Source organism: Oryzias latipes, chromosome 19, assembly GCF_002234675.1.
Source record: "Oryzias latipes chromosome 19, ASM223467v1".
NCBI classification, from domain to species: Eukaryota; Metazoa; Chordata; class Actinopteri; order Beloniformes; family Adrianichthyidae; genus Oryzias; species Oryzias latipes.
The window spans coordinates 9,327,834-9,350,652 of record NC_019877.2 but is presented as its reverse complement, the minus strand read 5'-3'; the positions used below and the strand labels follow the sequence as shown (position 1 = coordinate 9,350,652).

The 22,819-nt window shown below is 40.4% G+C and overlaps 3 protein-coding genes and 1 long non-coding RNA gene across 6 annotated transcripts; 2 read left to right on the top strand and 2 right to left on the bottom strand.

Annotated features, from left to right (window-relative positions):
- Positions 1-41: 41 nt before the first annotated feature.
- On the bottom strand, positions 42-6,679 carry tnfrsf12a (TNF receptor superfamily member 12A). The gene is made up of 5 exons (XM_020712161.2): positions 6,316-6,679; positions 2,620-2,718; positions 2,350-2,493; positions 1,928-1,976; positions 42-1,398 (listed from the first exon to the last, which is right to left on the bottom strand). Exons 1-4 carry the CDS (start codon positions 6,395-6,397, stop codon positions 1,936-1,938), a joined length of 366 nt encoding a protein of 121 aa, XP_020567820.1. The 5' UTR covers positions 6,398-6,679; the 3' UTR covers positions 42-1,398; positions 1,928-1,935.
- Positions 6,680-8,100: 1,421 nt separating this feature from the next.
- Positions 8,101-18,655, bottom strand: rnf40 (ring finger protein 40). Of its 3 annotated transcripts, XM_020712155.2 has the most exons (20): positions 18,173-18,649; positions 17,602-17,747; positions 17,334-17,501; positions 16,849-17,149; positions 16,416-16,616; positions 14,958-15,076; positions 14,693-14,839; positions 14,398-14,472; positions 14,189-14,308; positions 13,873-14,052; positions 13,569-13,704; positions 13,185-13,306; positions 12,823-13,088; positions 11,989-12,106; positions 11,752-11,901; positions 10,205-10,417; positions 9,987-10,112; positions 8,964-9,104; positions 8,742-8,843; positions 8,101-8,532 (listed from the first exon to the last, which is right to left on the bottom strand). In XM_020712155.2, exons 2-20 carry the CDS (start codon positions 17,737-17,739, stop codon positions 8,356-8,358), a joined length of 3,000 nt encoding a protein of 999 aa, XP_020567814.1. In that variant the 5' UTR covers positions 17,740-17,747; positions 18,173-18,649; the 3' UTR covers positions 8,101-8,355. The 3 variants fall into 3 exon arrangements, with proteins under 3 accessions (XP_020567814.1, XP_011486467.1, XP_011486466.1); XM_011488165.3 differs by having other exon boundaries at positions 12,823-13,306; positions 18,173-18,655; XM_011488164.3 differs by lacking the exon at positions 18,173-18,649 and having other exon boundaries at positions 12,823-13,306; positions 17,602-18,118.
- LOC105356558 lies at positions 15,706-17,356 on the top strand. Its single transcript, XR_002292509.2, has 2 exons — positions 15,706-16,249; positions 16,906-17,356. It is a non-coding gene; the product is annotated as an uncharacterized LOC105356558 (long non-coding RNA).
- Positions 18,656-19,099: 444 nt separating the features above from the next.
- On the top strand, positions 19,100-22,815 carry phkg2 (phosphorylase kinase catalytic subunit gamma 2). The gene is made up of 10 exons (XM_004080358.4): positions 19,100-19,371; positions 19,623-19,724; positions 19,827-20,002; positions 20,089-20,143; positions 20,224-20,289; positions 21,039-21,202; positions 21,284-21,374; positions 21,457-21,610; positions 21,706-21,831; positions 21,907-22,815. Exons 2-10 carry the CDS (start codon positions 19,630-19,632, stop codon positions 22,150-22,152), a joined length of 1,173 nt encoding a protein of 390 aa, XP_004080406.1. The 5' UTR covers positions 19,100-19,371; positions 19,623-19,629; the 3' UTR covers positions 22,153-22,815.
- Positions 22,816-22,819: the final 4 nt, after the last annotated feature.

Below are 22,819 nucleotides of genomic sequence, written 5' to 3'. Positions count from 1 at the left end.
AAAAACTCTTCATATTTTTCTAATCATTCACACTTGCAGGATTCATGAAAGTTATTTTTATTGTGAAAATACATTTGCTACACAAAGCAGTTTATAAAGTGAGTAAAGAAAAGCCAGTGCATGTACTGGAAGGAAAGAAAAAGAAAAAAAAGGTATTTCTTAGTCATTTTTGAAGGCTGGTCTGCTGGAAGTTTCTCAAAGTCCCTTTGTCTTTGTCCCCTCACACCTGATGCAGTACATCACTGCAAGTATTTTTTTTAAATAAATAACATAAACATAAAAAGAAACTATGAAAGAAATTGCTTTAATGTTGGCGCCAGAGGACAAACACAGAGCAGACAGATCCTAAAAGATGACCTGAAACATTGTCGGGGGCGTTAGAAAACAAGATTTCAAGAAGTTTTTGCTGCATCACAAAGGAAAGTAGAAAGAAAATGAAAAAAAGAATAATTGCTATACACTATTAAGCACTTCACAATGAAAAGTGCGTCTGTTTTTTTGCTTTGAGAAAAGTTTAGCGGTCAAAGATTGTGTGCACTGCAAGATGAGTGTCCAATGAAAACACTGCAGGTATTTTTCTTCACTACAGTACATTCCTCGCAGCATTCCCACATGTTAGCAGTTTGGGAACTTATAGTGTTTCATGCATGGAGATCTTACGATCGCTGTGACAGCGATGCAGATCCTGGAATTGTGTTACAAGTCCATGAAAAAAAAACGTAGTCACACAAGAACAGAGATGGCAATAATGCATTGACCTGAAACTCAGGAGTGCACAGATTCAGGAGGGATAGTAGCAGTGCATGAGTGCAGTTTGTTTTCTCGGTCAACAGCTTCGTCACGGGCTGCTGAAAGAACAGGTACACGGACATAATGGTAGGAAAGAAGTGTAAAAAAAAAAACAGTTCACCTAATGGTAGCTACATTCAAACGGCCCTGATGTGCCGCAGTATGTGTTCCTCACGCTGTTGGGGTACATGGCCAGCAAAGAGTCTTACCCCACTGGACTGCACGGGAGCCACATCCGTGTTACATTCTATGCTGCAGAACCCTAATCACCTGCATGGACTGTTTGTGAATCTCAACCCACAAAGATCCGGCACATCCAAATCTCAGTTAGAAGGATAAGTAAAAGGAACACAAATCTAAGATGAGACCACTATTACGGTAGGAAGGTGTTACTGTTCCATCAAAGATAGGAATGTTGCTCTTAGTAAGTCCCGTCCTCACCACAGAACTTCGACTGAGCTTGAGAACTGAGCACATCTTTATATCTAACAGTCTAATAAATAAAAATGGTCCGATTCCGGTCAAGGCACACCCTGCAGTCAGGCTATGATTGTGGTCCAGAGGTTCCTCCGCCTGGTGTCTTTCATCCGTTTCCAGAAGAAGATGAGGCTGTGGAGTAACAAGGACAGTAAACTTTCAGCAACACATTTGAAAATCTTTTTTTTTTTTTTACTAACCCTGTAATTCTTTGGAATCAGGATGTTTTTTTAAATCGTTTGATGTTATCCACAATAAATATTTCGGATTATCATTTTTAACGAGATATAGATAGCATGAATTATGATATGTTGGGTCACTTTTGGTCAACCTTTGCCACATCAATGTTGATTTAGGATGCAAAAATATTGACACAAGTGTTTGGGGGAAAAAACACCTTATGCACCCAATTTCTCATGTTTGATCCACACCTTTTTACACGAGCAGGAAAAAGTCCTACTGCCCCTAGTGGAAGGATGATGCACTACAAGGCAGAAAACATTGAGTTCTATCTAATAGGATTTTAAGGAACGTTTTATCCATGCTAATAAGATAGGGGTCGCAGGAATGTGTGTATCAAATAAAAATGATGCAGGGTAAAGATTTTAAAAGATAAGTGTTGGACAAAAAGACCTGTTGGATAAAAGGCAGAAATACTTACTCAGCTGTTTAAGCTTGATAAAGAGGCCCTGCAGTCTCTTCAATGGGTTCTGCAATAAACCAAGAAAGGAAGTGATGTGCATGTGCCTTCAAAAACCATAACGCATTGCTGCATTCTCAAACAAAAACCCTCAAACCATTCAGTTATTTGCACCTGTTCTCTTTGTGGTTGGTATAAAAAAGGGTTATGTGAAACAAGAGTCGATTTCTTTCACCATAGTTGAACCCATTCATTCCTGGTGGTTTAACAGGCGTTTACCCAGAACTCCACTCCACAGAGGGCAGATTTCCCCTCCTCCTTTTCTCGGTTGATTCAACCAGAGTAAATTCTTAGGAACCACATAGCAAAGTGACACCTTTTTTTATTTTTTTTTATTATTTCCTTTGGGCTCCCTTAGCTTCCATCTGGGCCATGACTCTTACCACGTAGAGGCTGTTTGTGTGACTTGCGCCGAAGCACCATGACCCCGATGATCAGCGCAGCCCCAACCAGAACCGCAGCCAGCACTGAGAAACTGGTGATGGCCGCTAGTCTCCACACATCAGAAGTCTCCTCAACTGATTTACCTGTTAGGCAAAGAGAGGAACCAACGGGTTTATGCGCTGCAACTGAAACAGGGTTCAGTTGGTGCCACCTGGAATTAGCTGAACCACCAAAAAAAAACAAAGAAACACTTAGCAGCAGAGTCTCACATGTGTTGCATGATGGGGTCTTTGGGTACTGCCTGCACGACGCACAGGGCACGCAAACTTCCAGATCAGAGTTCCAAAATTCCGAGTTGCGGCACAGACCTGAGCACAAAAAATAGGCATCAGATGTAACAGCTGGTTAATGGCACACAATGAAAGCCAAACAAAAACTAAGAACAGAACAAACCAACTATTGATAAAGAACTGCAAATGGATGGATCGAGTCTTTCATATCACTTTTGTGATTTTGTGTCTATTTATTTGTTATCTGGTACATTTTCTGTTTTTTTTATTAAACTTTTCACATTCATAAGTCATACAAAGTTACATGTTGCAATACTTTTCAATAACAGATATTTTTGCATACATCACAACCCAAATCCATCTCTGTGTTGACATGAAACCTAAGAAACCTTGAAAAATGTGACTTGCACAGGATGTGTATAGCCAAGCTTCACGTGACCCGACACTGACACCAGGTTAAACTCCTTTTCTGTGAAATGAAAGCTGGAAACTCCTGCAAGTGGATGAAACTAAGAATTAGGCAGTGCCTTTGTGAGGTGACGGGCCCTCTGAGATCTGCAGGATGTGTTATTACAGACCTCTTCCTCCGAATTGTTTTTGCGGCTGTGTACACGCACATCTTCCAGCCAATAAACCAGTATGTCTGTCAGAAAGGCAGAAAATGGCTAAACCCACAAAAGAAAAAGCAGCCAAGTAAGATATGTTGATGAAGAAAGAAAACATGCATTAAAATAATGAGCTTGCTGGAGGGCTTTTAGTGCTTTTTATGTTTAAATGTACCAATAAATAAAAGTATTGTTTTAAATGTTGAAAAAAAAACATGTTCAAGTGGGACTCAATACAGTAACTTACTCCCATGAATGACAGCTTTTATAGGCATTGTAACAAGGAAACAAGTGATATTTGATAGATATATGATAACAAAACTTCTTCCTCCTCAGTGCCAAACATTAATTTGCATCAACAAGCCATTTCCCATCTGCTGTGATAACAACAAAACTCCCTGAGGATCATTTCATGCTATAACAGGAGATTTTAATCATTACAAAAACCGAAACTACCAGGGAGGTGAGTCTGACGCAAACCAAGAGAACTGAATGAGTGTGAGGGAAAATGCAGCTGCTTGAATGACAACAAAATTACGCCGCCGACATCGCCCGGGAGGGGAGCCTGAATATTGTCTGCCAGAGGCTGTCAGAAACCTAAACCGAAACAGAAGACAGTAAGAGACAGAAGACAGAAAACTAGTGGAGCACTGGCTGCCTGCACATGTGACTTCAAGGATGGAGGTAAAAAGTTCCTCATGGTCATTAAATAAACAGGATAGGAAAACCTAAAACAAAAAACATTTAAGAGTTTTAATCTATTTATAAATTATAAATTTACAGACTTAGTTTTGTTGCTTTTTATATTTATTTTAATTCCTTTATTAAAAAAAAAAGAAAAAAGCATAATGGAGGTGGGAATATATATGTTATAAGCATCTTCCCACTCCTTTTCAAGCAATTAATCTAACTGTTTTGACCATGTATGTCATGGTGTCACTATAATGGCATCATGTGCATGTATATGTGGATGTTTATATGAATAAGTGTATCTTTTAGTTTTAGTTTGATATATTTAAGTATAGATGTATATCTTTTTTGTTAGTATTTTTTTAATGCTTGAAATAAATCAATTACAATTTTCCATAACTGGGTTTTTAAATGATTCAATATCTAACTTGTAAATTCTATTCATCTGTGTTTAAAGCAATGTCTTGCAAAAACAAAACTGCTTTTCTCTTGGTTTTATTGCAACAATGGTTCATTTTACAACAAAACTTCCATTTGTTTAGTTGTAATCACTAATTATGTGAACATTGTTTTAATGCCCAGATTTGACAAATACAGTGATATTTATTCCCATTGCGTTGAATTGGAAATGTAATTGAATAGTGAATCAACTTAGAAACAATTTAGTAATATTAGCCAGCCTCATTTGCCAGTGTGCTTTTTTGGAGATTAGTGAAACATTTTTGATCTGATTTGATAGAATCTCATGCTGCACCAGACACATGCAACCAAATCATAAACAAAAACGTTAAAAAGTCTCACTTTCTGACCTCTAAAGCAGTTATAACGCTGTATTTGGCTGGAAAATTTAGCAACCCAGCGCAATCAAGTCACAACAATGTCACTGGGATTTCCTCAGCTGCTTCTTATGACACTTCTTTTGCATTTTTGCTCATGCAAAAGTCAAACACATGTAAAACCAACCAAACCAACAAGAAACGTGAGCAAGTTTGATTCTCAAGAGGAACTTTGGGTCACTTGGGAATTGGGCTTGTGTCATCTCAACACACCAGACTTTGGATTTCCTTCTTAATAATTTACATCAAGCTTCTCAACCTTATCTTCTGTATTTGCCTTGTTCTTAAAGCAGCAAATAGAGGAAACCGTAAAAAGAAGAAAAATTGGAATCTTTACTTTTTGAAGAAATTAAGTCAAAAAGATCAAAAATAAGTTTTGAATCTCCATATTTCTAATTCACTAATGACAACTGAGCCCTACTTGGGAAATGTTTTCCACATTTACTGGACTTGTCCTGTTCCCACTTCGAAGGAATGTGAACTTCAAGTCCAGAACCGTGTGTGAGTAAGCACCGTGTGATCTCCTCTGTGTGGCTCATTGTTAAACCATGCGGCTGCAGCCAAAAGCCACCTGCTCATCAAGTCATGTTGGAGGCATTTTGACCTCCAGCTCTCTTGTCTTCATTCCAGCCACATGTTGAAAAGTCCTCAGAGACTCCTCGTCCTGCACAGCCACAGCCGACCTGCTCTGACTCCATTTACAGCCGCGGTCTCAGTGAAAATGTGTCACAGTTATTGTAAGCGGTTCTCCTGATGATATCAGCCCCACAAAGTCCAGATCCAGCTCTGGGGGTTTGAAAAGCAACAAGGGGAAAGTGAACTGTGACTTGTCCTTGAACCCAGATTTTCTCCCATCAACCAATCTAAAACTGCTGATGTAAGTTCACTGGATTTCTGAGTTTAACTAAGATGAGCAGCAGCTGGAATTACTGAGCTATTCCATCTATTCACAAAGAGATTTGTGGTTGGTTATGTAAAGCCCCTTTGAATTCTTGTAGACTGGGTGTTTTGGGGGTGTGGGGGTGCTGTTTCATCCTGCTCTGGTGGGTGTAACAACAGCTGATGTCCAGATGTAGAAATAAATCACCCAAAAATGATTTAGAAAGAAAAACGGTATGATTTGTAAGGGGAAAATGGATTAAACCATATAAGTTCCAATCATCAGATAAGTTGGGAGAGTGGTGGTCTTCTCTGGGATAACATCCAAACTTCTGATGAGCGTGGAAACCGCTCCTTTGAATCTTTAGAGTGGGTTGTTTTTGTGGAAAATGGACACAGACTGCGCAGACTTTCCATCTTTTTCAATGAGGGGCACGGGTGGATGGAGTGAAATAAGGCGATCGGAATGCGGAACCGGTGAGAAATGCAGCTGGTAAAGGAAGCGGCTCTGCTCTCAGACCCGCTATCTCTGGCTCCATGAGAGGCTGATCCACAGAAAACAATGCGCCGATTGTTTGAGTCAGGATGAGAAAAGTGCCATACGCGCTTAAACTCATCATCCAGAGTTTAGAGGAAAAAGTCGAGAAACAAATGAAAAAACTTACTTTTTTGTGCGCTGACGCAGTGGAGACTGGCCACAGCCGCTAGAATAAATCCGCACAATGTGCAAAGAGCGGTGGAAGCCATGAGGCGTGCTGGAGGGAAGCTGTTCGCAGTCGGCAACACAATTCCCGAAAGTTCATCTGATTAACAATCCGTGCTGGTTTTCAGCATGGAAAAGCGAGCATCAGAGTGAGTCATACGTAGGACTTCGCCTTGTTTTAACAGCGCACACACCCACGCCGAACAGTTCAACTCCTATGAGTCATTTCCTATGTACTGTAGTGCCTCGGCTCTCAGTGCGCACAGGAAACTCCGCTGTCGCAGCGTGTGGCTGCGTTTGTTTCAACTCAAGTGAAAGTTTCAATCACACCATCTCAGGTATGAAAGTTTCGCTTCATAAATCTCATATTTTATAAACAAATCCAGGCTTTTTTGTGTGTGTGTGTGTGTGTGTGTGTTTGTTTCTGTCTCCTCCTCTCGTTTCTCACAGCGTCTCCCTTGTTTTCACCACGCCTGACGACGTAATTGCGCGCCGTCTGCCAAGTAACACAACCTCTCTGGCAGGAGTCTACCCTGCACAAAGAAAAGAGGAACAGAAACTCAGCTACAAACAAGTGACTCCCTCCAGTAAAATTATATCCTCTAAATTGCCTTTGGGAGTGCGTGCCAAAAGCGCAAAGTTTGTGCGTAAACACTGGAGTGGAGGCTGGATGGTGATGCCTGACATTTGACCCTGACAGAGTGATGTTATTAATGTCTGGGCTTGGGTGTAGCCTTCTGCTGCAGCACAAATATGCAATAACAAAAGCCAGTGGACGCACGCTTGCTGAGCAATCAGTCTGGCCCCATTCTCACCATCATCTTAATGAAGACCACCACTTACAGCTCAACCTGTGGCACACACATGGCACCCACTCATTAAATGCATGTGAAACAGCATTCACCTGGTTATTAGCCAACTTTTTTTTTTATATCACCACATGAAGGACAATTCCTGAGGAAGTCTCTCCTAACTGTTCCCACATGTCTTTTTTTCCTTCTCCTTTTTGCATATTTACTCTTCTCCTGGAACTTTTTCTGTCTGTTACATGGTGCGAAGCGCCTTTCCCACAAGCACTAACGTCAAACAGACGCCAGCATAACTTCCCGCGAAGGGCTCACATCATCAGATCAGGAGGAAAAAAGGACGCTCATTGGCGCAATTAGGTCAGAGGCATGTTAACACAGATGTTTTTGTACTCTGCTGTCACGGCTAACTTTTAAGGAAGGCGGTCTACAAGGACCTGGAGCTGCACAGCCCACTAAGGACACCCATATGAGCCGACTTTCCGCTGAAGTGATTTCATCAGTAATGAGGCACTATAAGCTGCAGATGTTGTGTTAAACTCTGCAATGGGAACCATAGCAACAGGATGAACACACACAGAGGATTGCCCAAGGTGATCCAAACACTCCTGTATGCGCTGACTGGATGCCAAACTAGCCTTAATGTCTCTCAGGTATTGTTAATCCTATAGCCCAAGCAAAGACGTAAGACTAACCTGGCTCTGATACTCCATATATTAGAAACACGTTTTCTTTAAGTCTGTTAGGCTTGGCTTTTTTATTTAATTTTTTTTTATTGAAAAGTTTTAAGTTACTTCTTGAAAAGGTTTTGAGGGATTTCTGACACCAGCAGAAGAGAACAGTTTAAAGAAACACTTCAAGAACATTTCACTTCAGTTCTTCTGTGCTTTTAAGGAGCTTTTAGAGATGATAAAACGACATAAACAGCTCAGACAAAAATATATCACTGTTTACACAAACATCTGTGTTTATTAGCTAGACTCAATTAGATAAAGCACTATGTTTGGTCAGCAAATGGCAATGATGTGGTAAAAAAAAAAAAAAGTCCCAAAAAATTAAAACACGGAGAAACACTCGTTTGATTTCCTCAACACATCTGGCTTTGAGTAAATCTTCAGTTCCTTTTTGTTTGTACTCTAATCACTCCTTTGGTTCCGTCTCTCCTTTTTCTCTGTGTCTTTGTTTTCTACAGGACTTTAGGTGATGTAAATGCGGTGAAAGTCATTGGCTCCGAAGGCACAGTTGCACTTGGGGCACTTCCTCTGTCGGGTGTCGTAACGCATCTTCAGACATTCGTAACAGAAAACGTGGAAACACTTGGTGAGGACCGTCTCCTTGTCTCGCGTGTTGCAGCAGGGGCAGCGCAGCTTCGCCTGAAGACAAATAAACACACATGTGCGCCATTACTGACTAGCCAACATCCTTATTACCTCTGTTTATCGTATAGAACAGACTTGAGGGCATAACTAGAATGACTTTACTCTGAATTGCTACAGATTTAATTAGTCTCAATGTGCTGTGCAGCTGGTACTTTTGCGCTCCCATTTCCAGCCGTGGGTTTAAAGTCAACTGGAAACTGTACCTTGTACTGATTGATCTCCTCCTGTAGGATCTCATCTGCATCAGAGTATACCTCCACCTTCTTCTGCTTCTCAAGCTTCCGTCTTAGTCTGGATAGATCTTCCTACAGGGGTGAGAGGACACGGTTTTCAGAGCTTAATGCTTCACATGAACCCAAACCCAGAAACTCAGGAGGCACTTGAGCAGATTTTCATCGACATGATGCGCTTGGGAATTGGCGTACCTGCGCCCGCTTAAGGTTGCTGCTCTCTCTTTCGCGGGCGGTGCGGTTCTCCGCCACAGAGACCTGAATCTCCTTCAGCTTGGCCTGAGTGTGCTCCAGCTGCACTTTCAAATCTTCTGCCAGCTGAGCGGCCTCCACCGCCTGCAGCAGGGGAAGGAAGCAGGAACACTCAGTGAAAACAGCAGCTAAATTGGATTCCTGAGTGGCAGAGGGGAGGTTGAGTCAGCATGGCTAAAGTGGCAAATGAGGCTAATCTTTTTGTTTTCATTTTTCCTGTTAACAATAGATTTCAAAGAATGATTTGCAATTCAAGATTTTGGTTTGATTTCGGTGATTAAGGCAGACAGCCAGAGGATACAACTAGTTTACCCTGTTCTGAGCTTAACTTAACCAGAAAATGTTCTCATTAAAATGAATAAACAGGTAAGAGGCTCCCTTTGTAAATGAAGTGTAATGCAAGCAAAGTCAGCCGACAGCTTGATTGACACCTTCTGCATTTTTCCCTACTGGCACAGGCTTAACCAACGTGATCAAACCATGAATTATTCATCTATAAATGGGTTGGGATTTTGGCCAACCGAGATTTGAAAAGTGACAACAAAGTCATGGCTGAATCACAGCAAATGTTATGTAAAAAAACAAAGAGCAGGGTCCCACTTCTCGCTTTTTCATCAGTAGGTGTATTTTTAACAGCACCATGCAAATACATCAGATAGGGGGGGGGGCTTTTATATTTTATTTTATTTGGTGATTACTTTATGCACATCATTTGTTCTTTGACCCTTTATCACCGGAGGTGTCACTGGCGTCACCTAAATAACACACACTCTTTGACATACCGCAACTCTTCGACTAAAGCAAAGTGTTGCAACATCAGCGTAAAGCTGAAAACGTCAGAATCTGCTGAAATGACGTCAACGCTGTACATGTTTGAAAAGTTGCAGTAGTTGAAAGAATGAAAACCCTGGAGCTAAAGCTCCGCTGTAAAAGGGTGAAGGGGAACCGGCTGACATCTCTTCTCACCTTCCTCTTGTTGAGCTCAAGCGCTTGTGTTCTGACACCAAGCTCCTTCTCCAAAGCAGCCAGTGTGCTCTGCAGGACTCCCTCTTTTTCTTCCAGCTTCTGCACAACCAGCAGCTGGGCGTCCACCTGCAGGAGAGCAAAAGTAGCAAATTGGTGTTTTTCCTGCTTTCGAGTACGAAACCTGTCAGTTTCAGGTTTAGGGGGGAGTCACGTCCCACCTGGGTTTTGAAGGTGAGAACTTGGTCAGCCAGTTCCTCCTTCTCCTCCTTCAGCAGTTTGTAGATCTGATTGGATTTGATCCGCTCACTCATCAGCTTGAAGTTGGCATCGTCCTTCTCCCGTAGCTGCTGCAGCAGCCGGCTGTTCTGCTCCTGCATGTCCTCAAAGGCCTGTCCAGTTACATCCATCTCACTGAGCAAAGCCTCCTCCTCCTGAAACCAAAAGCAAGAGCCGATTTAGGGGAAAATATGTAGAGACCGAAGCAATAAACCTGAAAAACCGCTGTTTAAAATGTTAGGAAGAGAAAGAAAACTACTCATAGAGTGAGGATGAAAGGCTTCACACAAGCTCTTTGTCACACTTTCAATTAAAGCAACATATTAATGTAAGGTTTTTGAAATAAAGACACATATCAGAGTGGCACCTGAACATTGTGTGATTTGCGTGTGACAGAGCACACAAACACACAACCCACGCAACAGATCGACCTCATTTATATACCGGTAGCTCCTTTTTGCAACTTTCTCTTGGTGATCATTTGAGGAACTGCAACCTGAACCTCAAGACTGACAGACTAAGCTTCGTTATTTATGGCCACACATCTAAAAACCACAGTTTTTTTCCCCTGATGCAACTAAAACTGTTTTTGGTTCATTTGTAAAACTCAACCTTTTAATACACAGCTTTACAAGCTTTCAACTGAAATAAAAAAGAAAAATATCTTCATGGCATGAAATGAGATACAAAAGTGTTCAGATGATGATGAGCGACAGACTCCATCCAATCTATTTTTGCCCCTCAAACTCCAAACACTGAAATAACAAAGATTCTCAAGACTGTTTTTTCCCCCATCTATGCAAATCATAATTAAATATATTTCAAATTGTGGTTTTCATATGATCTTTTCCATAAAAATTTAGTCTCCCCTCAATTTAGAATCGAGGTGAAAACCCACAACAATCTTTCACATCCAAAAGAATTTATCCACATTTTAGTTTTTGAAATTTGTTGCTTTTCATTTTTGAATCTTTGTTTTGTCGCAAGTAAAGACTGATAAATAAATATTTTGAGGTAATTAAATATATTATAGCAAATTCTTTACTGAAACGATTTTGAATACCGTTGACCAACAATGCAACAAAAGCACAAAGACGAGACAAAAACAAAAAACCTGCAGGTTATCAGCAACAATCTTGTTGCTTCAAAGCAGGACAGTAAGGTTTGGTTTCATGTGAACTCAGCTGATTAGAGCAGAGAAATGAGAGCAGCTTTCAGTTCCTATTGAGCTCCAGTCTAACATTAGGAGGCAAACATGATAATCATCACACTAGTTTCACTCCACAACAGCTGTCAGCTTGTATACATCTCAGTGAAGTCCCAAAGGCTTCAACATCTGTACGGTCAATGATCTCCGTTTTTCCGTCAATGTCAAACTTTTATGTGACAGTAGAAAATAATGAATTGTGATATGGATGTTTTTGTGGCTGAAACGTGTACAAATAAAACTTTTCTAGTTTGATAGAATGGGATTGAGAGACAAAAATACCTGCTTAGTTGCAGCAAGTTTCTTCTGTAGATGCTCAATAGTTTCTTCAGCCACGCGGATCTTCCTGAGGGCATCTTCATCAGCCAGCTTCTTGCTTTCTTTCCTCTCCCTCTCCTCCAGCTCTCGCACTCGCATCCTGAAGTCTTCCACCTGGAGGTTTTTGAGATAAGGGGTTAAGCATTCATCTTTTAAATCTATTCATGAACTGAAAGGGTAAACAAAGAGGAAAAAAAAAACCTCTGCTTTAGATTTGCGCTCCGCCGCCATCAGCTGCACTTTGTCTCTTTGCTCCTTTGGAGCAGATTTATACATGTCGAGCAGGAGCTTCATCTCCTTCTGGGATTCCTGAGCTTTCCTGAAAAAGTTCAACATTCGATTTCGACATTAGATGAGAGAAAGAATTTCAGCTGTTTTTTTTTCTCTTCATCTAAACCAATGAGGCAACATGTGGTGAAGGTGTTGTGGTCAAAAAAGTACAGTAAACAATATTACAAACTTAGACTCCGTATCTCCCTCCAGTGACCAATAAGGATCCCTGCCATATGTATTTCAGAACTGTCTAGTTGTGAAAGCTTGTTGGTGCCAGATTTTTACCTAGTTTTCAAATCAATTTAGATAAAAAAAGCCACTTTATGGTCTACTATTAATACACAATCATGTGCCTTCATAAAATTGTTAGCCTTCCCTTTAGAAAAACTAATAATAGATGCTTAGAGTAAAAGAACAGATTTTGCCTGTGTTTTAGTGAGATGGGGTGAGCCAGAGTGGAAGGAAGAAGACTTAACAGGAAAAGGAATCAGGGCCTCTTTTGTAAGATATGGCAGCCATTTCTAAAAATTCTAAATTTGTATTTTCTCCTCCACGTTTTCACTTTTAGTCTCTTTTCTCCATTTTTCTCTTAGTTTTTTAATTTTAGTTGTTTTCTTCCCTTTTGTTCCTTCTTCTAAGATCACATTTTCTGACTAAAATTTGTAATGGTATTAATAATTGGAAGTATTTTGTGTCCAAGCAAAAAAAGATTTCATTTAAAAAACATTTTTTGTTGCTGAACAGAATAAATAAGTGACGTACTTGAGTTCTATTCGGAGCATCTTCAGCGTGTCCGAGTCCTTCCTCTTTAACTCGTCGCTGCGCTGCCTATCTCTCTCGCGTTCCTTCTCTCGCTCCCGTTCAGCCTCCCTCTCCCTCTCTCTCTCCCGGGCCCGCTGTCTCTCGAGCTCCTTCCTCCTCTCCTCCTCTTCCTCCTGGTCGTCATCCTCCTCTTTTTTCACTTCCACGCCATCGCTTGTGGCCTCTTCAAGAATTAAAACTCCAGTTTCTCCACTTTGACAACGTAGCTGGGAGGGAAACAAAACCAATTTTTTAAGAATCATTGATATTTTTAATAAATAGTTGCAACAACCTGTCAAAAATGAAAACCAATCATCGTCTACCTTATTTATCTCCATCTGTGTTTCTCGCAGCTTCCTCTTGTATCGCTGCACATCCCCCTTTAGCTGAAGGTTGTGGTTTTGAAGACTGCTAATTAAATGTCGCATCTCTCTGTTTATTGGTCCTAAACCAGACGAGACACAAGATGAACACAACAGTCAACTTCATAATCAAGCAGGAAGTGATGACTTTGATCGCAAAATGCACAGAAGTATAAAGAAAATGCATCACTTGATCTGATTTTTTAAAAAACTGTCATTTTGAATTCCCTGTTCTGTTATTAAAATGAAGAATCTGCTTCATTTAAAAGCTCACAGCTGATCTACAACATCTGTTGTGGGTTACTACCATCTTGGCTCATGTGAAGGTGTTTTGGGAAGACGCACCTGCTTGTTCATTGGCTGCCAGGTTCTGTTCAAACTCGATGCGCAGCATCTCATACTCTTTGCGCACCTGAGCCAAAGTGTCTTCCAGCTGGATTACCTCGGTTCGCAGTTTCTTCTGAAGCGACAGCTCATCACTCTTAAGTACAAAAAGAAAGATCTTGTTGGCAAAGATTCTGGCATTATTTATTAATACACAATATTACTCATCCGGATTATGAAATCTTTAGCAGCGTGAAAGAGGAAATTCAATCTGCGTTCTTCTATAAACTGGAATTTGAAAGAAGACGAATATGTCTGAAATCACCTCCATGTGTTCAATCTGACGAAGATGAGCGTTCTTCGCTGTAAGCAGGAGAGCTCGTGCCTCATCCAGCTGAGTTTTGACCCCGAGTGATTCGTTGTACAGCAGAGAGAACTGAGACTGCAGACATTTGTACTCCAACGTTTCCTTCACAACCTCTTCTGGAATATTGCGCAAATCCATCTGAAAAAATGTGGATCTTTGTTGAGATCTTCATTGAAAAACTCTTAATCTTTGTTTAGTGATCCATATTTATATAGGAAGAACTTAAAGAAGGAAGTATGTGGGTGGTGGAAGCGCTGAGGGACAAGAAGACAACCTTAAGCTTCTCGCTCTCTCTCACAGCCTCCTGAAGCTCCGCTTGAAGCTTCTCCAGCTCTGCCATGCGGCTATTGGCCAACTCCTGGTTGTGCTCCAACTCTGCATTGAGACTTTCAAACTAAAAATCAAAACAAGATGCATCACAAGTGGAGGTTTAGATGAAAGCAAAGTGGGGGTCTTGAACTTCAGCAGAGTCCTTCTACTCACCTTTTGAATGTTCAGAGTTATCTGCCCTCCAGCTAGTCCAGCAGAGCTGCCAGAGCTGCTGTAGCCAGATTTAAGCTGCAGTGTTGGTTTGTTTTTTAAAGAAGGAACGAACAAGAGATAGAAACACTTAGTATCAGCTACAGGAACATTTTTTCAAAGTAGGATTCTGAGAAAAATAAAAATATGTGCTTAAAAAATGAAAAGTAATGACGCTTTGAGTCTCATCAGTAAACTGACAGAAAAACAAACAAAAAAAAATACTTTGCAGCTGTTTCCAACAACGACACAAACACACCTGCTCCATCGCCTCAGCCAGATGTTTGTTCAGCTTCTGTTCCCTGTTGCGAAGTTTCTCGATATCCCACTGGAGGTCCTCCACCGTTGTTTCCATCTCAGACACCTTCGTCTCTGCACTTGTTACCTTGTCAACCAGCTCATTGTACTGCAAGGCAATGAGTCAAAACAACTATAACAACGACGAAGGAAACACACATGTGAAATACACAGATAAATGTGGGTTTAAAAAAAAAAAAAAACATCCAAAAGAGGAAACACTTTACCTCCATTGACATCTTGTGGTGGCGCCCGTGCAGGAGCGTGGACAGCTCATGCAGTCGCGTGTTCTCCTCCAGCAATGTGCGGTTCTGGATGATGTCAGGGTGGTTGTCGTCTTTACATGCTAACAACACAGAAACACACAGTTCTAAGAATTGGACACAATTTCTTTGGAGCATTCTGATTTTACACAAAGATAATCTGACTATGTATTTAAAATGCATTACTTTTAAATTACACGTTTTATTTGAATAGAACCTGAATAGAAAAAAAGTAATTGCTTCCCAAACCTAACCAGAAAAAACAACAAGAATTTGAAATATATTTTTTACATGGATGTGAAAGACTCTGGGTCAAATGTTCTTTGTAGAATAGTTTCAGCCAAAAAATATTCAAGGGTTGTTGAGGATGTGCAGCTCTTCTACGCTCATGGCACAGAATCTGAAATGACTTGGTTTATCTCACTTTAAAATCTGAATCTGCTTTATTTCTTTAACTCACAGTTGCTCCTGCTGTCGTTTTGGACCTTTGTTGTAGGAACCAAGTTTCCTCACTTTTTAGATCACAGATAAGATAATAATTGTATAAAAATTAATGTTTTGGCAGTTATGAAAAGCTGATGAAGCTCCAGACATCATGACTGTTACAATAAGTTGTTTTGTAAAGACTATAATATTTACTATACCTTTAACTACGAACATCACTCCCAGAAAAGCATTTTTAGTTTAACCATTCAAAGAATAATTTCTCAGAATGCCTTGTAAGTCAGGAGAAAGATGTCTGTTCATTATAAAAGACGAATTTATGTTCTTTGCCAGCAGTAACTTCCTCTTTAAACTCTTAAAACACTGAATCAATTTTGACCAAAATTATTCTTATTTAACTCATAAATACAGATCACAACTAAAGCAAATTAGGCTTAAAATCCTTTATGCTGCCCTGGATTTCCCTTTGTCCCACTAGATAATGTGTTATGAGGTATTTTATTTTACTTTGTAAAGTTTTCTCTGTGGATCATAATGACTTCCTGAAAACCTAAAATCTTCAAAATGCATTTAAAAGGGTTTTCTGAGTGGCACATTTCAAAAAGTGTTTTTAATTTGTTCTTGAATTTCTTTATGCTGGACTAATATTTGAACCACTTGACCTCTCAGTCAGCTTCTTTTTAGGTTAATTCTTGATTCAACAGGCCTGGCAGTAATCAGTGCCGGGTGTGGCTAATGAAATTGAACTCAGCTTTTATGATATGGAAATGCGAACAGGTTCTTCTTAACATGGGACATGACAGCTTATGAAGGTAATTTTGTTTCTTCAGCATTTCTGGAAGTTTTGCCAACAGAAAATTACTAACTTAATTATCAAAAATACAACTTTAATTACTTATAAAACCCAGGAAAATGCTAATTGCTATTTTGGAGCATAGTGTATGAATGTGTTTCTAATGAGGAGTTTTGAATTGTTACCTGCTTCCTGAGCTGCTCTGCACATGCTGTCAATGCGGCTGTGCAGTCTGTCGAAGACGCACACCAGCTGGGCGATGGCGTCTTTGCTGAACTGCATGCGGTCCTGGAGATGCAAGGCCAGTTCCTCCTCTGTACTTTGTTCGAGCACAGCCAAAAACCCCTTGGCATTTTCACTCAATGGAGGGGGAGGCGGTGCTGAGTCTGCAAAAAATAAAACCATTTAAGGATAGTCAAGGGACCAAAACAATGGGCTCCTGAATAATTCATCAATATGATCAAACTCAGAAGCTTTAAATTCTGTTCTAAAACATTTTTAAAAAATTTTAAAAAGACAAAATTTATACTCCTGGGACCATTTTGACAATTAAAGATATTGACTGACAATGAACAGCGTAAAATTAAAGTTTTAATGAACTTAGCCCAAAATGCTAACCTGTTTTTGATTCTGGTGCTGGCTCGGTCTGTGTCAATAACTCTTCTGACCCGGCAGGCGGTGGGGGCTGCTGTTCTTCCTGGGTTTTTTCCTGACGCTCCTCGACCTGCTGCTGGTCCATCTGCTCGCTTTCGCTCTGGATTTCAGGCACGGGTGGCGCTGGTCCTTCAGAGCGGGGCGAAGATAGTCTGACACCACTGTCATCAACTGCTGTGGCGTCAGCTACTGGTGCCATGGGAGGAGCCGGAGCAGGCTGTTCAGGCTCAATGCGTTTGCGAAGCAACCTTACGCTCTCTTCCAACTGTAAACCAGAGAAAACGTAGAAGAATCCACTGGATCAATTTAAGGACTATTACTGACAGTGGCATGTTGCTAAGAGCAGAGCTCACTAGTGAGTAATTCCAAAGGATTTAGCTTCTGTCTTAAGCTGGTTTTTGAATGCATTATTTACATTTAAAAGCTTAACACTGCAATAAATAAGGTACCTGTGACCAGTAGCGATTGACAATCAGAAGAGTGGTGTCATCAGTGGCTTGTCTCTTCTCTAACTTTTCAATCTTCTCTCGTAACTCATCCTCCATCGCTTGCCTCTGCTCCAGGCGCTCGCACAGCTTCTTATTTTTAAACTGGATAACCTTCATGTCCATTTCCTCCTGTACATAAGACAGATTTTAGTTTCAGTTTAAAAAAATGGCATAATTAAATCATGTGAAGATTTAAAATTCTAAACACCAAATACACCAAATGACAGACCGTAGAGGAGACTCCAGCAATACGTATTGGCTCAATAAGTGTGGTGGTGGTCTTCTCCTCTTTCTTGCTCTTTTTCTCAGGGGGACCAGGGGGGCTATCCCCTCCTGAGGGACGCTTCCCTCCCCCAGAACCAGACATGTCTGCTCCTGCATGAAATTGAACATAAACATATTTAGTACCAATCTGTCAGAAACCTACATCCTTTTCTCAGCAAATTATGACAACCGGTAAAAGATCACTTTCAAAGAAGGAAAACTGTCTTCCGACTAAGCTACAGAAACAATAACATTAGTATGCCTTCAAACTATCACAAAGTAAAAGCTACAATCAAAATTATATCGACCTCTCTTTTCAAATCAATGTATGTTTTCTAAGCTTGCCAACACTAGCTAAGCTAATGGTTAGCTAAGCTAAGCAGCGCTTCTTCTTTAGCTCATAAAATTACATTGTTTCGGCATTTTCAATTCACTGACCATTCCTACATAAGCTGTGCGTTTAAAATGTCACATTAACTTATATGCACATATTCACAAAGACACACAAATATCTTGGAAATGTTGACACAACAGACCTTAGCAAGAAACGTATCAGGAGGCGTCAGGAAATGCTGTTCTTCTTCGTTGAAACACAAAGACTTGTAGTACTATCGCCACCTAGTGTTCATTTTTTACTTAAAAAAACCCGAAACCCTCACATTGAGCTTCTTGCATCAGACAATATAAAAGCTAACCAAGTAGTTCAAATTGAATTTTTGTCCTCTAATATAGGATTAAGGGAATTAAAGCAGAACAACCAAAGTAACTAGTTGCAAGATTACCTAGATCATTAAAGCTTCTAACGTATAAACATTCATAGAGCTAACGTTGGGGAAACTACTGTCAATTATCTTGCAGGTTTTATTTAGTTAGCAAAAAAAGGCAATAAGGGATGTTTATATAGGAGGCTAATGTGACCATTCAGCTCTATTATTTAACCGTCCTAAACTTCGACATCAACTTAGTCGAAAGCTCAACAATGGTCAAAGCCAAAATCTCTGAAATCAATCCAGTAATTAATCAATTAATCAAAAGTATTTTTTTCACAGAAAAACTTTCAGATTAAGGAAGGAAAATTAATGTAAAAGTGATGCTGTTTGGCAAATTCATATGTAAATATGTGTCCATATGTTTAAATAAAGGTATAGATGACAACAAAGGGAGTGAAAATTACTTTTAAGTTACCAAGTAGAATTTGTGTTGTTGTTGTTTATGTTTACTATATTTCTTCTTCAAATTCGTGACTGAGTATGTTGTTTAATGCAAACAAAACTGTCCAATATTCTGTTATGTGCTCTTAATTTTTTAATCTGTCCTAAAAAAAAACTTTATTTTATTCAACTTTTTTTAAACCTGGAAACTCACACAAAGTGTAATATAAACCAGTGCAACATATTACTACATTCTTTTTTTAAACATACTTAAAAATGTAATAAATAAACATTTATTGTATGGTTATTGTTGTTGTGAATTCTGGACACAAACGTCCTGCGAGACTCCCGCCTCAAGGGGGCAGTGCCGCCACAGCATCAAACCGGTCTCAAACGATTTTGAAGGAATTTGACCAGAATGTAAACATTGCTCTAACCGGAGACAACTTCTTAAGCATATCTGGAGTGCCGTCACGACTCGGTAAAACCCAGTTATGGCTTCGACATAAATCCCCAGAGCGGAGGGTATCAGTTCGGCTGATATTCGCGGTCCTTTTCTTGCAGTTTTTGGGCACACTTGCTTGGTGAGTAGCTTCCTGGTCGGTCAGTGAACCTGCTCACAGGACAAGGCCAAATCAAAGACGCTCTACCCTGACTGACAAGTCCATGCTGTACATTGATATTATCACAACAAGTACATTTTTAAAATAGGTTTATGTCGAGCAATTGGGGTGTTTAAATGTTTACGAAGTCCCAACAAAACTTCCTTCCAAGAGTTAGCTAAAGTCGTCCCCGTCGGGTGCGCGTGTGAGTAAAATTTGATGCCGTTACACAGATCCATCATGACCAAGGACATCGTTGTTGGAGACGAGCTGCCAGACTGGGTGGGAGCGAAGGAATTTTACCAGAAATATGACCCGAAGGAGGTTATTGGCAGGTGAGCTGAAAGGAAAGAACAGGATGTTCTCTGACGCGCTCCGTCCCGCTTGCCGCTAATGATGGAGTCGTGGTGCGTTCACGTGCGTCTGTCCCCTCTCAGGGGGGTGAGCAGTGTGGTCCGCCGGTGTGTGCACAGGCACACGGGGCAGGAGCTGGCCGTGAAAATCATAGAGATCACCGCCGAGAAGATGACAGCCCAGCAGCTGGAGGAGGTGAAAAGCTCCACCCTGAAGGAGATCCACCTTCTCAACATGGTGAAGGGACACCCCTCCATCAGTAGGTTCCCTCCTGCAAAATGAGTCTTCTAGTTGTTGATTTTATAATATTAAAATGCTTTTTTATTATCTTTTGTCTCCCTTTAGTCACTCTCATTGATTCCTATGAGTCCACAACATTCATATTTCTAGTGTTTGACCTGTAAGTATAAAAAGTGAAAGTTAAATGCTTTTAAATGCTAAATATTGTAAAAAAAATAACTACCGTTTTATGCATTAAAGCATGAGGCGAGGAGAGCTGTTTGACTACCTCACAGAAAAGGTAACACTGAGTGAGAAGGAGACAAGGTGAGCCCCACTTTTACAGCCTCTTTGTTTGAATTCGACCCTAGTACAGATTTTTTTTATTAATTAAAGACCCACGCTGATCATCGCTAGATCTATTTCAAAAGTGTTCCCGATGGTTTCATTCTTTCCCAAATCGTTTTCTAGGACTTAGTTTCTGCAGAGCGGCAGGAGTTTATTCGTTGTTTACAAGCAGATGCATTTGAATGGAGCAGAGCAGGGAGCTTGTGGCTTGCCGTATTTGCTTTTACGTCACACTTATAAGCTTTTTCCAACTGCATTTTTGCGTCTACTCCTGATTCAAAATGATTTAAATAAAAAAATACTCAGATATGCAATTTTAAGCTTAATTGTCTTTAAATATGTCCTGAGAATTTAAATATATCATGAGAACATGGTAAAAACACATTTTTCATCGTTGTAGGTCTTTAAATCTTTGAATAACAGCTTCTAATGTTACAGTTTATCAATTTGAAGTTCACATCCCACATTTTTTGACACATTTATTCTAAGAATAGTTATGATGATCCATAAACAAAATAGTTTTTTTTAATATTTAGTTTTGTCTATTTTGCCCTGAATCCAAAATTTGCAAATTCTTGCTTCTTTGTGCTTCATTTTTAGGGATTTTTAAATTTTTACTTTGCAACAGCCTTTTTCAATCAGTAAACACAGTTTTCACGTGTGTGACAGTTTCATAGCTGTGTGAGTGGAAACCGTTTGTGCAACCGGTGTTCTTTTCTTTCTCTCAGGAGTATAATGCGCGCTCTGCTGGAGGCTGTGCAGTACCTGCATTCGCTGAACATCGTGCACCGGGATTTGAAACCTGAAAACATTCTTCTAGATGATCATGGGCACATCAAACTCTCTGACTTTGGTTTCTCAGTGCAGCTAGAACCCGGGAAGAATCTCAGAGGTTGGTCTAAGTGGTGCAGAGGCTTGGATTTGTGGTCGTGGAACTAAAACACTTTGTTTTTTTGTGTCTGTGTATAATCAGAACTCTGTGGAACGCCTGGTTACTTGGCCCCAGAAATTCTGAAATGCTCCATGGATGAAATGCATCCAGGCTATGGCAAAGAGGTTGATCTGTAAGTCTTCCTTTTCTTGTCTCACAATAAAACAGCAACCCATGTTGTCTCCAATCTTGTGCATCTATATATTTTTTTGAAGATGGGCTTGTGGAGTCATCCTCTTCACGCTCTTAGCTGGCTCACCGCCGTTTTGGCACCGCAAACAGATGCTGATGCTGCGGCTGATCATGGAGGGTCGGTATCAGTTCAGTTCTCCAGAGTGGGATGACCGCTCGGACACTGTGAAAGATCTGGTAATTTTTGTTTTTTGGAATGTGGAAGATGTTGTTTTAAAGCTTTTTACTGAATAATAGCGTTTTTGTTTTTGTTTTTTTAATGTTTCCTAAAGATATCAAGGTTGTTGGTGGTGGACTCAGCCGCCCGGCTCACTGCAGAGCAAGCTTTAGCACACCCCTTCTTCAGACAGTACCAGAAAGAGGATGTGCGCCTCTTCAGCCCCAGAAAGACATTTCGGGTGAGCTTGGAGTTCTTTTATTAGCAGCTTTAAAAACAAAACACAGCAAAGACTTGAATCATTTTGCCTCTCCAGGTGTTGATAGTGAGCGTGCTCGCCTGCATCAGAATGTACAGCCGTTACCGTAGGGTGCGGCCACTGACCCGCGAGGTGCTGGCCAGAGATCCATACTCCATCCGCGGTGTCCGCAAGCTTATCGACGGCTGCGCCTTCCGCATCTACGGCCACTGGGTGAAGAAAGGGGAGCAGCAGAACAGAGCAGCTCTCTTTCAGAACACGGCGAAGATCATGCTCCTGGGGCTGGAGGACTTTGAAACATAAAACCTCCTCATTCCTAGGCATAATGATTTTTTTTAACCATGTGCATGTGCTGTCTTATGAGTACTGCTGTTGTTTATGTTACTGTTTATATTTAAGATGTGGACTTCAGGGATCAGCACGTTTTCATGCCTTAACGCATACCTCGACTCTGAACAACGCACGATGGTCTAATGTTTCTTATCTGCGTGTTGATCCGAATATGTTTGGAACTCATCGTGTTTGTTCTGCTTTTTTGCAGTGGGGTTGCACAACCTTTTCAGTGTATAAGATCATAAATTATACCATTTATTAATATGTAATTAGGATTTTATTGCAGTTTATGGGGCGAATAAATGCACTGTGATCCGTCGTTTTTGCAGATATTTAAATAACACATTCAATCTCAGAGGTAATTTAGTGTTATGTATCCGTACTGTAGGATATTTATGAAATATTCACCATATGTCAAGTGTGTTTGCGTTCAGTTATGCCGCCCGCATGCACGCACACTTCCCTCAACCAGAAACCCACTAACACTGACTGTGACAACTAACCTTTCAGCTCCCTCTACAGTCTAATTCAAAGAAGTGCCTGCATGTACAAAACTGTACATATGCAGATATTCATTGTACTGTAAGTGCAAAAAGATGTTTTATTGACAATAAAATAGATGTCTAAATTATACTAT

Excerpts from the sequence above, each read along its gene's own strand:
- tnfrsf12a (XM_020712161.2), bottom strand. The coding sequence starts at position 6,397 with ATGGCTTCCACCGCTCTTTGCACATTGTGCGGATTTATTCTAGCGGCT. Across the intron at positions 2,719-6,315 it reads CTGCGTCAGCGCACAAAAAA|GTCTGTGCCGCAACTCGGAA; the intron begins GTAAGTTTTTTC and ends TTTTGTGCTCAG. Across the intron at positions 1,977-2,349 it reads ACACAAACAGCCTCTACGTG|AACCCATTGAAGAGACTGCA; the intron begins GTAAGAGTCATG and ends GGTTTATTGCAG.
- rnf40 (XM_011488165.3), bottom strand. The coding sequence starts at position 17,739 with ATGTCTGGTTCTGGGGGAGGGAAGCGTCCCTCAGGAGGGGATAGCCCC. Across the intron at positions 17,150-17,333 it reads TCAATCGCTACTGGTCACAG|TTGGAAGAGAGCGTAAGGTT; the intron begins GTACCTTATTTA and ends TCTGGTTTACAG. Across the intron at positions 13,307-13,568 it reads GGCAGCCAATGAACAAGCAG|GACCAATAAACAGAGAGATG; the intron begins GTGCGTCTTCCC and ends CGTCTGGTTTAG.
- phkg2 (XM_004080358.4), top strand. The coding sequence starts at position 19,630 with ATGACCAAGGACATCGTTGTTGGAGACGAGCTGCCAGACTGGGTGGGA. Across the intron at positions 20,144-20,223 it reads ATATTTCTAGTGTTTGACCT|CATGAGGCGAGGAGAGCTGT; the intron begins GTAAGTATAAAA and ends TATGCATTAAAG. Across the intron at positions 20,290-21,038 it reads CTGAGTGAGAAGGAGACAAG|GAGTATAATGCGCGCTCTGC; the intron begins GTGAGCCCCACT and ends TCTTTCTCTCAG.